General features: G+C 43.5%; 1 protein-coding gene across 1 annotated transcript; it reads right to left on the bottom strand.

Moving 5' to 3' along the window:
- Positions 1–897: 897 nt before the first annotated feature.
- On the bottom strand, positions 898–15,303 carry cdc27 (cell division cycle 27). The gene is made up of 19 exons (XM_060865461.1): positions 15,066–15,303; positions 11,781–11,856; positions 10,191–10,338; positions 9,888–10,013; positions 9,212–9,309; positions 8,826–8,998; positions 8,042–8,256; positions 7,633–7,744; positions 7,411–7,526; positions 6,285–6,384; positions 5,805–6,009; positions 4,961–5,133; positions 4,509–4,661; positions 4,206–4,414; positions 3,945–4,062; positions 3,106–3,234; positions 2,901–2,975; positions 2,641–2,806; positions 898–1,531 (listed from the first exon to the last, which is right to left on the bottom strand). Exons 1-19 carry the CDS (start codon positions 15,090–15,092, stop codon positions 1,446–1,448), a joined length of 2,505 nt encoding a protein of 834 aa, XP_060721444.1. The 5' UTR covers positions 15,093–15,303; the 3' UTR covers positions 898–1,445.
- Positions 15,304–15,991: the final 688 nt, after the last annotated feature.

Genomic DNA, 15,991 nt, shown 5'->3' with positions numbered 1-15,991 from the left:
TTTTTATATTCATTAGTTTTATTAATAAAAGGTTTGTCCAGTCGTGCAAGATTATTTTTTTATGCTATAATAAAAACATTAACGATCAGAAACTCGACTCCTTCCACAAACCTGCTCCAAAAGCCAAGATCGAGGCAAAAATGTCTCCTATGTGAAGCACCACATCAGCACTTTAGTTCAAAGTAATTTATTGCGTCTTAAATTCTTAAAATATACACAGACAAGCGTTTAGCCTAAGACAAAACAAATGAATATTTAATCAACACACAAACCGTAAGAAAGCAAGGATTTCTAAGATACTTTCTGCAAAAAAAGAAAAAAAAATCATCATCATAATAATAATGTGCATGGTCAAATAAAAGCACCACAACTTTAAGAAGTTCCACATGTCCACCCTGAATCTTACCAGCATACAGAAGGAGACTTTCCTCCTCCAGCAGCTCCATCAGTGAGTACTAAACTACAAGCGTGCAGAAGTTCTGTGGGGATAAAACATCCAGTGTCCACCTTGCAGCATGTGTGAGTAAGGAATCTGACGTTAAAATGGAAACAAGGCAAGTTAAAATACTTGAACTGCTCCAGATTTAAAAAAAAAAAAAAAAAAAAAAAAAACACCTCTTAATATATTCTTTTAGATCTAAACGTGGAGCTGGTCATGTAAAAGCTCCAAACATTTCATTTGACTCCCTTAGAAGATGATACATGATATACATCTCTCTCTCTCTCTCACACACACACACAAACACTTTGTTTCCTCCTTTCTAAAAGAGATGTTCCCAGAATCAGTAAACCTGCTCAGGGAAAAAGAAAAAAAAACCCAAACAAACTAAAGTGCCCGGGGGATTCGCTCTCATCCACGGCTCAAAGTGCTGAAAAAGGGGAGAGGAATCAACTGACTTGCAACTCTTACACGTCTTTATTTAGAATAAATGAGAGTAAAAGGAACACAAAAGGCCTAGGCATTAAGACAGAACTTTTCCATGAAGGTCTGTGGTTTGTGTTCTTTTGTTACTTTTCCCTCTTCTTCTTTTTCTTCTTCTCCGTTATCTTCGAATCTCCACTGGTGAACATGGTGAGGACTGGATCTCTGCCGCACGGATGGAGGACAGTTATTGTTTTTGTTTGACAGTAAAATCCCCTACGTTCATTTGTGGATGAAGACCAGATGAGGAGGATTCACCCAGCAATAAGGCATAATGATAGGGAGGGGAGCAAAATAAAATTAAAAACATGAAAAGAAAAAAAAAAAGCACAGTAAAACAGAAAAATAAAAATAATACAGAAATGAAGAGGTACTGTATTAGCAGCAGTTTGTTTTTCCTTTTTTATTCTTCTTCACCTTCCTCTTGCTTGTGTCTTTATTTCTGTTTTTTTTTTTCTTGTCTCTGTATGAACTGGGTAGCCCCAGGGTTGGCATAACTGTGTGTGGAGTTCAGACAGAAGTGTTACAGGACCTCGTCACTCTCCGTGGTGTGGAGTTGCGTGTCGTCGGCATCCGTCATGCTGCTCTCCTGCGACTCCTCCATCTCCGCTGTAACACACAACAGGGGGCTTTTACACACCTCTCTGAGAGAGCACGTTCTTACAGAAGGATGACGGTACACACCAGACAAGAAAACATGCAGGTGAAATTTATAAAATCACATGTAAGTCTTATAATCCTAACAGGATTAAATGTGTGTGTGTTACTAAGGAAATTTCCTATGTTACAGGAGGTGATATTCCGTGAATCATCTGTGGTGTTCTTCCTCGTCCTCTGAGTAAATTATAGATTGAACTCTAGTTTGTTTTGGCCAAATTCCGAGCTCGTCCGATCAATTTAGTCCTGAGTCACACGTCCACAATCTCTTATTTTCATAGCCTCCGTGACAGTAAAGGCGAGTTCACTGCCCTCCTCCCGTATAGTAAATACTTCCGGAATCAGCAAATGAAAATCAGACGCTTGCGATCTGGATGCTGAAACCTCTAACTAGAAAAGTGTTTTCAACAGGAGAAAAAAAAAAGATCCTGCAGCCTGATTAAAGGAGGAGTTACAACTGCAACTATAGGTGTGAAGCACCACTTTATATTCACAAACACAACAAATTCTTCAATTTGGAGTTTTCTATAAATAACGACTAATCAGTGCCAAGATCTAACAACCTGCCTGACTTAAACCTCAGAGTTCAGAGGAAAACACGACCTGTTAGAATCTCGGTCGTCCTGTAGGAATTCTATACCACTGCTCTGTACAATTATGATTACAATTAAAGACATCCCTCTGATTAAACCAATCAGATCTGAACAAGGATAAAGAGCAATTGGTTGCCAGGTTTGAATTTCAGAGGGAAATTGTTCATTTTTATCTGAACGCTTTGCAATTCCGTCTCACATACAGCAAATAATGAAAGGAATCACATCTGTAAAGCGGTGTTTTTTTTTTTGCCTGGATAAAGAACCGCACTGAGGTGGGACACGCTCTCAGGGCTCCGTTTGAACAGACACAATACTGCCTTGCATTAAAGTTCACACACACACACACACACCCTTTCATGTCCTAGTGTGCACTGTGAAAGCGAGACACATGTTTAACGTGTTTATCGTTAAAACTCTGTGTTCATGTTGGTGTTCCTTGCGTCCTCCATTCTAACTGATGCTTACTGGAGTAGTAGAGGTAGTCGTCGGGGGTGACGGGCTCCTCGTCATCGGGGAGGTAACGTTTATCTATGGCCTCTTTGATTTGATTGTTGGCTCCTTTGGGGTCCAGGTCCATGGCCCACGAAAAGTTCATCAGAGCCAAGTGAGTCTGACCGAGCTTCTTATAGACCTGCAGAGAAGAGTGAACGTTCACCATCACACAGATATTACAGACTATCATCACTGCACACTGTGATTACACGTCTGTACACGTCTCTTCTTACCTTTCCTATTAAAAAGTAAACAAGTGACTCTTTGGGGACGATCTGCTTCAGTTCCTCCAGCTCCTGCAGAGCCGCCTACAGAGAGGAAAAACCACAGGCATGAAACTGATCACTCCTCACGGCGATCACTCCTCACGGCAGGATTCACTTTTATGTAAAAACATTTGAGTAAAACAAATCAATAATAATGAGCACGTTCTCCTACCTTGTATTTTTCATTTGCAAATAGAATAGACGCCCTGTGAAATTTGCATAGTGGGTTCTTAGGGTCGATGCTGATCGCTCTGTTCAGGGTCTCTAAAGCGTGGTCTGATTTTTTCAGTGCATGCTGAACCTGTGAGAGGGGACGAGAGAGAGAGAGAGAGGAGACGAGAGAGAGAGAGGACAAGAGAAAGGAGACGAGAGAGAGGAAGGGAGGATGAGAGAGGGGGGATGAAAGAGAAAGAGTGAGAGGGAATGAGAGAAAGAGGAAGAGAGAGGGGGTTAATGATAAAGAAAGAAAGAAAGAAAGAAAGAAAGAAAGAAAGAAAGAAAGAAAGAAAGAAAGAAAGAAAGAAAGAAAGAAAATTAAAGAAAACCGGAGTGAGGGATGAGAGAGAGAGAGGCAGAGGGGGGACGAGAGAGAGAGAGAGTTTTAAAGTACTTTACTGGCATCAGGGTTTAACTGTTATATGACCAAAGCATCAATACAGAAACGGATGGAGATAAAAGAGAGTGAGAGTAGGACAAAAGGGGTTATATGTAGACCATAAATAAAATCCAGTAAAATAAGTGATCAATAGTGTAAATAAAGTGTCTGACGCTGCATGTGGTGTAGAAACGAGGCGTCTTGAGGTGAAACAGTGCACCACCGAGCAAGTGTAACTTGTTCAGCCTTTTATTTTTTACCTACAGTAAAAACTCTGATTTCAGCATTCAGCCTCATCCCAATAAAAGTAGGCATACATGATGATATGAAATCCACGACGTTTCCCATGAAGTGCGATCCCAGACCCTCTGAGGTACAGACACTGGTGTGTTGTGTGTTTATAAGGCTACACTCACCACTCCGATGTGACACAGGAGTACAGAGCTCTGAGGGTTAATGCTTAAAGCCTTCTTAAAGTGAATCTCAGCAAGGTTAAACTTCTCCTGCTTGTAGTAGATCATTCCCAAGCCGTACCTGGTGAAACAAAGCGTGGTTAGCTGATTAGCATGTTCTAGCTGATCGATTAATATCATTGGTTCAATGGAACTAAAGCGCTGCGTTGTGATAAGACGAACACCAGCAGGAAATAATTTCCCGTTCCTCGTTAACAGTCGTACCAGGCGTTGTAGTGGCGCTTGTTGAGGCGGATGGCGTTGCGGAAGCAGCCCAGTGCTTTCTCCAGCTCCTCGGTGAGCACCAGCTCGTGCCCCAGCAGCGTGTAGGCGTAGGCGAAGCTCGGGTCCACCTGGATGGCCCGTGTGAAGAACTTAATGGCGATGTCGTGCTCTCGCTGAAGACTGAAACAGTTTCCGGCTACACACCAGGGCTGTGGGACAATTAAAAAAAAAAGTTATGCGTACATTTTTTTTTTTAAACGTTGATTATTCTGCTGTCTTGAATAGTTAAATATGTTCAATCACCTCTGGTGAGTTTTTGTCCATGTCAGTGAGGTCTTTAGAGAGCGCAGAGAGCGCCACATCTTTCTGTAAGTGCCATAGTGTAGTAGAGTAGATCTCCATCCCCTCCACCCGGTAGCTCTCGATGCGCCGCACCTCTGAGAAAATCCTCTCCGCCTGGCCACACGAACGGGAGATTCGTTAGGAATTGTGAACTCGCTTCATTACATGAAAATGACATGATTTTTTTTGATCCGATCAAAGAGACCGGAAGCCTGTGCCGAAATCTTACTGTGTTTATCACAATCTCTGAAATGAACCTTCCTGATAATATATACACGTACAGAGATGAGCAAGAGTCACTCTGACTGATTATTAAGCCATGAAACTGATGGACGTCGTAGTAGTGATGTAGAACTCGGAGGCAGACGTGACTGTTTACGAGCAGCAGATGTACCTGGACGCCGTCCGCTCACCTGCATGTACTCTGCCAGCTCAAAGTGGGCGCGGCCGATCTGACCCAGAACCCAGCCGGTGTTATAGTGGTGTGCAGGCAGCTGACTGAGGATGCTGATGGCCTCCCTGCAGTTATACAAGCACAGCGCTAGGTAACCCCGCCCGATGTCCCGCATCAGCGACATCAACCCATCTGCAACGCAACATATTCCACAGAGACAAACGTCAAAACATTTTCAAACAAAACACAAACAAACCCCATAATCACAAATATAAACCTCTTTTTTTTTTTAATGTAACACGTAAAACAGATTAGTGAATTTTTCACTAAGTGAGATTTGCTCTATACCTGTTTTATTTCATAGGTACAGAGAAATCTTTTATATCTAAAACAGTACATCAACCACATCGCTTTCGTTGTGAAACACCACGTTAATGCAATCGCTCTTATATACGTTATTGTTTCTATAGTAACGGCTCGTTCGGAGGTCCAGAGACTCGTGATAAAGATTATGCATAATATGTTACACTGATGCTCCGTTAAGTATAACAACAGATCAGTAATATGTTTCATTCTCAGAGAAATAAATCATTCTGAGCTTTGTAAGAGGAAGAACATAAAGAGATGAATCCAGGTGAAAGTGCTAACAGGACCTACAGTGATTATTTTACTGTAACAGCAATAAACGGTTTTATTCCATCCTTCAAGTATCAAGTGTTTTACACGTACAAGTTGCCCTTTGAGGAGAAAACATTTCCTTTACATCAAAAATGATCATCAAAATCGATCAAATTCACCTAAAAAGTAAAGATAAGATCTTTTTGTTGTTCTCGCTGCTCTACACGTGAGGGGTGTGAACGTACCTGCGGCAGCTTTCTGCAGAGTGAAGGCCTGAAACTGCGGAGAGCTGATGTTGCCCTTGCCCTCGGCTATGGAGGAGTCCAGCTTCAGGATCTCGATGCTCTCGTTCAGGCTGGACGGGGTGATTCCTCCCTTTCCTGTTTTTGTCTTAGTCTTCCTGTTGGGGATCTTGGTGGGAAACTTCATTTTTAATTTCTTGCTGTTCTCCTGTGGGGAAATAAAATATAGGTCCAAGTGAAAAACCAAGTGACTAGCATTGTAGCTAGTCTCTGGTCTGATGTGCTGACTTCAGCTGAATGATTGGATAAAATAAGACGGATCCTGTACAGAGCTGCTATAGGAGCTGTGATGACATTCTTTAGTCCATAAGTTTAATTAACTCCTTAGGGATTAAATGTTAGCACCGTTATCCCAAGGATTGACTCTAATCCTATTTTTGTTCCTCAGCCTGTGTGTAAGTGTGTAGTAGAGGAGGACTGTACCTTGGCAGTGGAGCTGGCGCTGGTGAAAAGCCTGGAGCTCCGTCGAGGCTGCACGTTAGGTGGAGCGGCAATGGTGGGACTCAGCACTTGAGGTGTAGTACTGCACAAATGACACACACACTTCCATGTAACTATGGTTACCGTACAAATAACACAAGTTTTTCTTACTTTTTAAGTACAACTAAAGCTGACTCTCATCCAACTTGGTCTACATTTCTAATTGTTTTTGTAGCACTTTAAAGGGGAGACTTTGTAGCTGTGAGCTTTAAAGGTGGGGTCTCCGTTGTTTGAGAAATGCTTCAGAAAACTGAGTCGGGACGACAAACTAAACAAAAACAAAACAAATGTGTAACCAATAAGCAGAAAGGGGTGTGTCTTGTCAATATGGGTGGAGAGAGTGTTCAGTGCGCATGTGTGACATTAGCAGAAAGCGGTTTTAACATTGACATGGAGGATAAAAACAAAGAAAGAAAGTGAAGAAAGACTTACGATAAGGTAAGAAGTAGGACGTGTTAATATAGGATCAGCTTTCCAGCGCTGGAGAGAACTGAAGGAGCAGGAAGTTGGTCACATATTCACAGATTGGAGTTTCCCGAGTCAATAACTCCTGAGCTAAACACTGTTACTACACAAATAACACCTCTTTTCTATCGTAGTAATGTAGAGAGGCAGCTACAACCGTGTTTTGTGTAGTAACAGTGTTTAGCTCAGGAGTTATTGACTCAGGAAACTCCAATCTGTGAATATGTGACCAACTTTACTTAAGACGCCGAGGCGCTTTTTTCATTCTCGATAGGTGAGTAACGTTGGTTTTGTTTTGTTACACAGAACTAATATATGTCTTTGTCCTTTACATCATTATGCTTGTGTGTCATTTTTGCTTGTTTGTTTATCTGCAATCGTATTGTTCTTCCCTTCAGCTATGATAAAGACATTTCTTTCCATTAGTTGCCCGAGTTATGTATGTATGTGTGGGCGGAGCTATCAAAACAGGGGAGGGACCCATTTGGGTTAGGGGCGTGTTTGTTTTGGTGATTTCAAATGTCAACATTGGCTTTCAAACAACGGAGACCCCACCTTTAATATCAGACAGATAGATTATTTTACTGAGATGTTAAATACTCACCTGGTCTGTGGTGCCGTGGTCTGCGTCTGGTTAAACGGATTGGGAATAACCTCTCTGCTGTTCCCGCTTTGTGCGAACACCGACTTGGTCCCCACCTGACTGATTCTGCTGACCGTCTGTCAGGAACAAAGAGGGACGATGTTACACAATGATACATAATAAAGTCGACACGACGGTACGGATGCATACAAACACAAAGTAAACTAAGAATAAAGACGTAACCTTCTTTGGTGGGCCAGGTGGTGGAGGTGGCTCCATCCCCGTCCCACTGTGACTGTAATTCTGCAGATACGTGGGGTCTCCCGGGCTCGGTTCCAGGGGCAAGATGCCAAAACTGGACACAAAAACGGTGAGAAACAAAAGAGAACTGTAACAAAACGTGATTGTCTGTGAATTTGTTTTTTTTTTTTAGACAGACTGTAGTTTCTTTCCAACTTAATGACAAAGCTCCATATCAGATAGAGAAGAAAAAAAAACATTTTTGAATTTCTGTTGTTAAAGAAGACACCAAAGGTTATTAGAAATATATAGAAAAACAACAGTGTCTATTCGCACACGTGTATAAAATTGTGTTGTTAGATGTACAAGAATGTTCAGCTCTCTATTGATTCAGGGATGGACTTGTGTGTACCTGGGTGTGAGAGGGCTCAGCGTAGCGGTGCTTCCCAGCAGACAGCGGCCGCTCTTGGGTTTATTCTGCACCTGCTTGGAGAGCAGAGATCCGCCCGTGCTTAGAGACACAGAATCTGGTGAAATGACTGACGAGTCAATGTAAGACATGGACGAGTCTGTGTTTAGGGTCGAGTACTTCGAGTTGGACGACTCCAGATTGAGCCTGTTCAGTTCCTATGAGGAAAAAGGAAGAAATGCATTGTGTGTTAGAGCGTTACTGTGAGGTGAAAGTCTCCGCCCACTTTCTAACGTGCTCTGCGTTTTTCACACATTTGTTATTACAAAACCGTATTAGTTTTTGATTGTTTGGCTGGTGCCAACTATACACAAGGCCTGTGGTTTATTTTATTTATTAATTGATTTATTTTAGGGGCAGTAGGTACAATGAGCTCTCTAATGATTCAGACACGCCTCAGTTCCTGCTCACGTTCACAAAGCTCCCAGGATGTACGCTGGCCTGTGGAGTAAAGAGTATAAAATGACTGACAGTTTCTCAGCCACTTAATACACTTGTGCTGAGGCCACGGCTTAAAAATCCGTTCCTTTGTTTATTTATTTAGTCGCGTTCTACATATATTGTAGGTTATCTGTATAAGTAACTAAAAATCTGACCACTGCACCTATAAAATCATGCTGTAACTGAGAACACCTGCAGAATATTATACAGTAAAAATAACAGGACACTGTGTTCTTTGGCTCTCAGAGCCTCTCGCATATGGGACCGGGGTGTGCATATGTCGTACCAGCGTGTCCTGGGGCGTCTCCATGAGGACGGAGTCGATTTGCCTGTGAGTCGTGTTGTGGCAGGGAGTGTGAGCTGGGCTCATGGGGAAGGTGGGGCCACCTCCTCCACTGCCCCCGCTGAAGCTCTGCAGAGAAGTCAACTTAAAGATCTGCTCTGGGTCTGGTCGCTCACCTGCACACACACACACGCACACAGGATGAAAAGATGCACCACATGGTCGCTTATGGTGTCTGATCATAGTGGTGTCTGATCATAATCAAAAATCAGCTTTAACACAGATTAATTAATAAATTAATTATGTTCACAGTAACTAATAATTAAGAGAAGTTCTTGACAAACACAGATCACTGAATTGCCAAAAAAAAAAAAAGGCATTAAACTGACCGATCTGACACAGAGACTCGAAGGGCGACCAGAGAAAAGGATTCTCGCTCAGGCTCTTTTGATAACATTCGGCTCCTTTTGCCAAGCGATCGGTTTTGCTGCACAACATAAAAGGAGAGGCATAAGAACGGAACATCCAGGTGCACTAAACATGAACAGAAATGTTTGTAACGTCCCTGCTTCATGGTGAGCACTATGAAAAATAAGGAACCTTTTTACTTTTGTAAAAAAACACACACACACGCACGCACACGCGCGCACGCACACGCACGCACGCACACGCACGCACGCACACACACGCGCATGCACGCACGCACACACACGCGCGCACGCACACACGCACGCACACACCTCTTACTGTTCCACAACATTAAGTTTAAATCCTGACGGTCCACAAACGAGTTTCTGTGCGTTTTCTATGTGGGCGAGAATACTGTCCATCCCCTGTCAATCACAGCCAAGACACTAGCCAATCATGAGCTTGTTTCATTTATCAAAAGATTGAGAACAAAGACGACGAGCTTAAAAATGAGCCATAAAATTACCATCATTTATTATTTTTTTTCCCCACCCTTCCTCATACTGAAGAAGCTGAGATAACTAAACAGGCTGTGGATGTGGGTTAAACACGTGCGAGTGTGAGTAATCCTGAAGAACGAAGGCGACGCTCACACACCAGTAGATTTGGCCGAGCAGCGCCAGCGTGAAACAGGACGAGTCGCCGAATTCGGTGACAATGTCGTCCTGGCTCTTCTGTTTGTTCAGTACACCACCTGTGAGGATCTGCTCACCCTCTGCCAGCCTGAGGAAGGAGCGCACACGCGCGCACACACACACACAGAGTTATAACTCATTAAGAGAGAAATAGCCGGTTGATAATCACGGGCAGTCCATCAGACACTCACGCACACAGACACAGACACACACACACAGACACACACACAGACAGACACACACACAGACAGACAGAGTTACTTACTTGCTGAGCTCCACACAGCATTTAGCGAGGAGGTATTTGCACTGTGGTGTGGTGCAGCTGTGCCCTTTGAGGAGGTGATAGGCTTTGTAGGCTTTTCCCGAGCGGTAGTAACACGTGGCCAGGAGGAAGAGTGCCTCCTCAGAGTGCACTGACAGGAACACACACACACACACACACATTAAACACTCTTATTAACATTAAATCATGAGTAAGCACGGTAGAACGAGACAAATTCTAGCTCTCTGTTGTAGCTGAAATTTGAGGTCATCACTCTGATCCACAACAAAATCTATTGAGTCACTCTGATTTTCATTACATGTAAATAAAGCATGGTAAATAGTCAAAAGTCTCTCTCTCTCTCTCTCTCTCTCTCTCTCACGCGCATGCATCTCATCTCTCTCTCTCACGCGTACACATCTCATCTCTCTCTCTCACGCCACGCATCTCATCTCTCTCACGCGCACACTCACCTCTCTCTCACGCGCACACTCATCTCTCTCTCACATCTTTCCCTCTCCCATCTCTCTCTCATCTATCTCTCTCATCTCTCGCACGCACACTTGCCCCCCTCCCTCGCACGCGCCTCCCTCTCAGGCACGCACACGCGCCTCCCTCTCAGGCACGCACACGCGTCTCCCTCTCAGGCACGCACACGCGTCTCCCTCTCACGCACGCACACGCGCCTCCCTCTCAGGCACGCACACGCGCCTCCCTCTCAGGCACGCACACGCGCCTCCCTCTCAGGCACGCACACGCGCCTCCCTCTCAGGCACGCACACGCGCCTCCCTCTCAGGCACGCACACGCGCCTCCCTCTCAGGCACGCACACGCGCCTCCCTCTCAGGCACGCACACGCGCCTCCCTCTCAGGCACGCACACGCGCCTCCCTCTCAGGCACGCACACGCGCCTCCCTCTCAGGCACGCACACGCGCCTCCCTCTCAGGCACGCACACGCGCCTCCCTCTCAGGCACGCACACGCGCCTCCCTCTCAGGCACGCACACGCGCCTCCCTCTCAGGCACGCACACGCGTCTCCCTCTCAGGCACGCACACGCGTCTCCCTCTCACGCACGCACACGCGCCTCCCTCTCAGGCACGCACACGCGCCTCCCTCTCAGGCACGCACACGCGCCTCCCTCTCAGGCACGCACACGCGCCTCCCTCTCAGGCACGCACACGCGCCTCCCTCTCAGGCACGCACACGCGCCTCCCTCTCAGGCACGCACACGCGCCTCCCTCTCAGGCACGCACACGCGTCTCCCTCTCAGGCACGCACACGCGTCTCCCTCTCAGGCACGCACACGCGCCTCCCTCTCACGCACGCACACGCGCCTCCCTCTCACGCACGCACACACGTCTCCCTCTCACGCACGCACCTGTCTCCCTCTGGGTTGATTATTATTTTGATGTTACAATAAAACAGATCAAAATTGATAGTTTCATATTCACAATTAACTTGTCCAAGGATCCAAACTCACTCAAACTCTGTGACTCTGCTCATTAAGCATCAGCACACCGTATATCACTCAGGATAAACACACACTCCACCTCCTCTCAGAGGAAGCTTTCAGAGCATGAAGATGCCTTACCTTCAGCATAGAGCCTCTCAGCCAGAAACACGGCGTCTCGGTAGGCATAGTGGTTTAAAGCGTGCCAGACAGCAGCCTGTAAATAAAATAAACAAAACACCAGAGAATAAACATCACCATCATGTCTCAATTCACCTGGTTCCACTTTTACACACATAGCTTTCAAGCCACACAACACAGACGATGTGTCTGATCTCAAGCTAACGCGTATATCGTCGCTGTCGGGCGGAATCCTCATATCTCCAAAACCGTTATTTTTCAGGAAATTAAAAAAACGCCGTACCTTATCTGCAGTGCACAGGGTTTAGTCCGCGTTGCAGTGGATTGTCTTGCGCTAAATTCCTGTCCTCAGACGAGCACCAGAACTAGCGGGGGTCAAGATTTTTTTTTTCTTTGAGCCCAGTGTTTCGAAGACATTTACCTCAGAAGACGTGTTGATTCGTTGCGACTCTTCTTGAGGAGAAATATGCCGTGAAGCTCTCCCACGGAGTGAGGAAGAGGTGGACAGTTGAAGTGTCCAATGGAGTTATGAGATTTGCGCTCAAGCTATTTTCAAGACTTTAGATTGGTTAATAACTTGTAAAAATAACAGACCCACGTGGGGACTGACCAATAGCATCGATATGTGAAAAAATATAAAATTGACCAAATTTGGACATACGAGGTTTCCGTCCGACAGCGACGATATGTAGAGTGCAGCTTATTTAAAGGTAAAAGAAGTGCTGCTGAATTTACAGAGAGCAGCCATGTCGATTTAACATCACTCACTGAACTCAAGGAGGAGGAGGAGAAAAGGAGGAGGAAGCGACCCGTCCTGAGTCTAAGGGTTTCTTATTGGATTTTTTTCTCAAAACACTGATGTTTATCACAAAACAGACTTAATAAAAAACAGAGTTCCTGCTGTATTTGTGCCTAAAACAAAAAGAAAATAAGCAATAAGGAAGCTGAATTAGAGAAAATTTTTTTTTTTAAAAACAGCTCTTTTGTGCTTTAAAGAAAAATTTCTCCCTGAGAATTTCGCTTATTAGCTTTTATAACTAACAAAGATTTATGAGTTTAAACATCTTTCACTAAACATCTACATTCAATTTCTACATTACCCACAATGCAGTTTTACCGATTTAACCCTCAGCTTCATCTTTCTCTAACGAGAGCAATGCGGTGGTGCTTTAGTCCTTTAGTCCAACGCTCACATCTCAAAGTTTAATGTAACCTTGAACAACCACGTTGTGCAGCCGCATTGCATTCTGGGACTTTGAGCCCGATGTCAGCACCAGCGTCTAGACAGAATTTCTCATTAATACTCTGCTGAGTATAGTGGCATTGTCGAACCTTGATACGTGCCTCAGTGCAACACACAACTGCTAACATCTCACAGGAATTCCGAAGATTCAGAACCATCAACTGTCTTGTATCGCCTCCTCGACACATCCGCCTCAAGTCACATCCTTAATCTTAAAGACGCAGGAATTCCATTCTGTGGCCTCATCACGTCTTGAATACTGATGACCAAAGCCATCAGCAGACTACAATACATTAAAAGCTTAGCAGCTGGAGTGCTCACCAGCTCCACTCATCCACTCCTATTACGCCCATCTACCCATCTTAAATCATCTGCAATGGCTACCTGGAGTATAAATCCTCCTTCTGACCTTTAAAGCCCTCCACAGCCTCGCTCTCCTCCTCCTCATCTGTCTGAGCTCCTCCATCCTTACATTCTCTACATTCATCGCTCCGAAAGGCTGGAATTCACTCCTGCAGCACCTCAGAAACACCACGTCTTCATCAACAACACATTTAATTCTTCAGTTCTTTGACTCTTCGTGTAACAGCTGTTCATGTCACAGTCTCTGTTTTTTTAGCGTTTTCACCTTGTTGTCTATTAGTGCTGTGAAAAGGCACCAAATAACTAAAACCTTATTATTATTATTATTATTATTATTATTACTACTACTATTATGGATAACATTTGTGTCAGATGAAGATCCTCTAATTGTAGACCTGCTATTCCAAAAATGACCATGTTCTGTCTCCGTCAACAATCGACGGGTCTCGAACAAACATTTACACGTGAACATTCTTCAGTTTTGCATATTCAGTGTGTATTTCTCCTTTCGTAGCCGTTCAGAGACCAGCGTGCTCCATCGTCTGTCGATATCTAGACGAAAGATTTCTCATGCTCAGATATTTTATATTTTTTTTGCTTTAGAAGCCTGTCTAGCTCTGACCCCATAAAATCCATACTTCTTGAAAACGTCTAGGATTTGTGCGTCTTGTTAAACGCCACGGTTCACACTTTTATTTTAAGCTCTGTGCCACGTACAGGGTTGTCGTACGAGTGCGAATTAACACCTTCATGATTTCACCCATCCTTTGGATCAACCATCCAAACCTTCTGATGTTCAGACCGTTAACTTACAGGAGACAAATCATGTATGACCCTAATCTGATATTTCAGCACTTCATCTATTATGTGCATCAGTGTACAACGCATACAGTTCTATCTTTGTGTTTCCTTCTGTATACTTATTTATTTGTATTAATAAAAGGAATGAGAGATGAATAAATAATCAGCTCTGGCGTTCACTGTGCAGCTGAGAGCTTGTTTTCTTCAGGCGACATGACAGCTTTAAGAACTCACAAGATAATCAGTTATAGGTGTTAAAAATAGCGCTAGTTAGCTAACCAGAAGACTAGTTTAGTGCATCACAACCTGTTAACTCAACCAAGCTAAACTATTCCTGAATAAATGTCATTAACTCAATGAAAACGCAGTCATGTAGCCTGACCTTATTATTATTATTATTATTATTATTATTATTATTATTATTATTATTATTAGCGTTTTGATTATTCCATACAACCGCAACGTTTCGACATGACGTTATAACCCCTAGGAATATTTACAGAAACATTTAAAGTAAATAAGCTTTAACGTTAGCTTGCAAAACTAAACATGCTAACGTTAGCGTCGATTCAGTCCATTGCTATGATTAGCTGGCGTAACTGAAGTAACTATTACGTGTCAACAGGGTTTAGGTTGGTAAAGACACAGGTGATGTTTTTAAAATTTATGGTTTTGTCACTGAAAGTTTTTATTCAATGTGAGAGCGAAGACAACTCGAAGCTTTGACGTGTGAATTAGCTTAGCTTAGCTTAGCTTAGCTCACCGCGGCTGGGCCTGAACACCAGCCCCGGTACAGAGTAATAAAACATCCAGCAGCCGAATGCGGCTTTCCCGTCTGATTAAACCCCGCTTCTGGACCCAATGCATAGTTCGGTTACCTGGACAGGTTCCTGTAACACCGTCATTCCGGACCCAGGCTCCTTCCTTCCTTCCTTCCGTCCGTCCTTCCTCTCTCTCTCTCTCTCCCCTTCGGCTTCTCCTCTTTCTCCTATCTCCTTTCTAGTTCACTACAGGCCAGAAGTAGCTAGCAAACTGAAGCTAGCATCAGAGATTTGAACACACTGACCGTTATCGGCGGCACGAAGTTATCCGGAAACAGACGATTCAAATCAGTGAGTTACGGAAAAAGCCGAGCGATGGCGTAAAATACCGAAGTTTATTCTCAAGAAAATGAAGGTGTTTATTGTCATTTGTTTACTATTTCTTTATAACTTAAATAACTTGAATTACTTACATATAACCACCTTTTTGAATGACAATGATCCTAGGTTCTTTTAGTCTATGTTGACTTGATTGACTTGATATAAATAATGAGGTTAACAAACGAGTAGCTGAACAGATCATAATTTATTATTATTATTATTATTATTATTATTATTATTATTATTATTATTGCTCGTGTTCAGACACACCAAGAGAAGTTGTGCTAGATGAACAGATAAAATTATTATTATTATTATTATTATTATTATTATTATTATTATTATTATTATTATTATTATTAAAATACTCTTTTTTTATTTCTTGTAAAAATGCAAACTATAAAATATAAAGACACAAAATATATAAAGTATTTAACCTCTTATTCAACACATAATAACACACCCTTTTGAATGACATTGATTCTAGGTTGGGGGCACGGTGGCTTAGTGGTTAGCACGTTCACCTCACACCTCCAGGGTTGGGGGTTCGATTCCCACCTCCGCCTTGTGTGTGTGGAGTTTGCATGTTCTCCCCGTGCCTCGGGGGTTTCCTCCGGGTACTCTGGTTTCCTCCCCTGGTCCAAAGAGATGCATGGTAGGTT

Source organism: Tachysurus vachellii, chromosome 3 (assembly GCF_030014155.1).
Source record: "Tachysurus vachellii isolate PV-2020 chromosome 3, HZAU_Pvac_v1, whole genome shotgun sequence".
NCBI classification, from domain to species: Eukaryota; Metazoa; Chordata; class Actinopteri; order Siluriformes; family Bagridae; genus Tachysurus; species Tachysurus vachellii.
The sequence above is the reverse complement of the archived record's forward strand: the minus strand, read 5'-3'. Positions and strand labels throughout refer to the sequence as shown.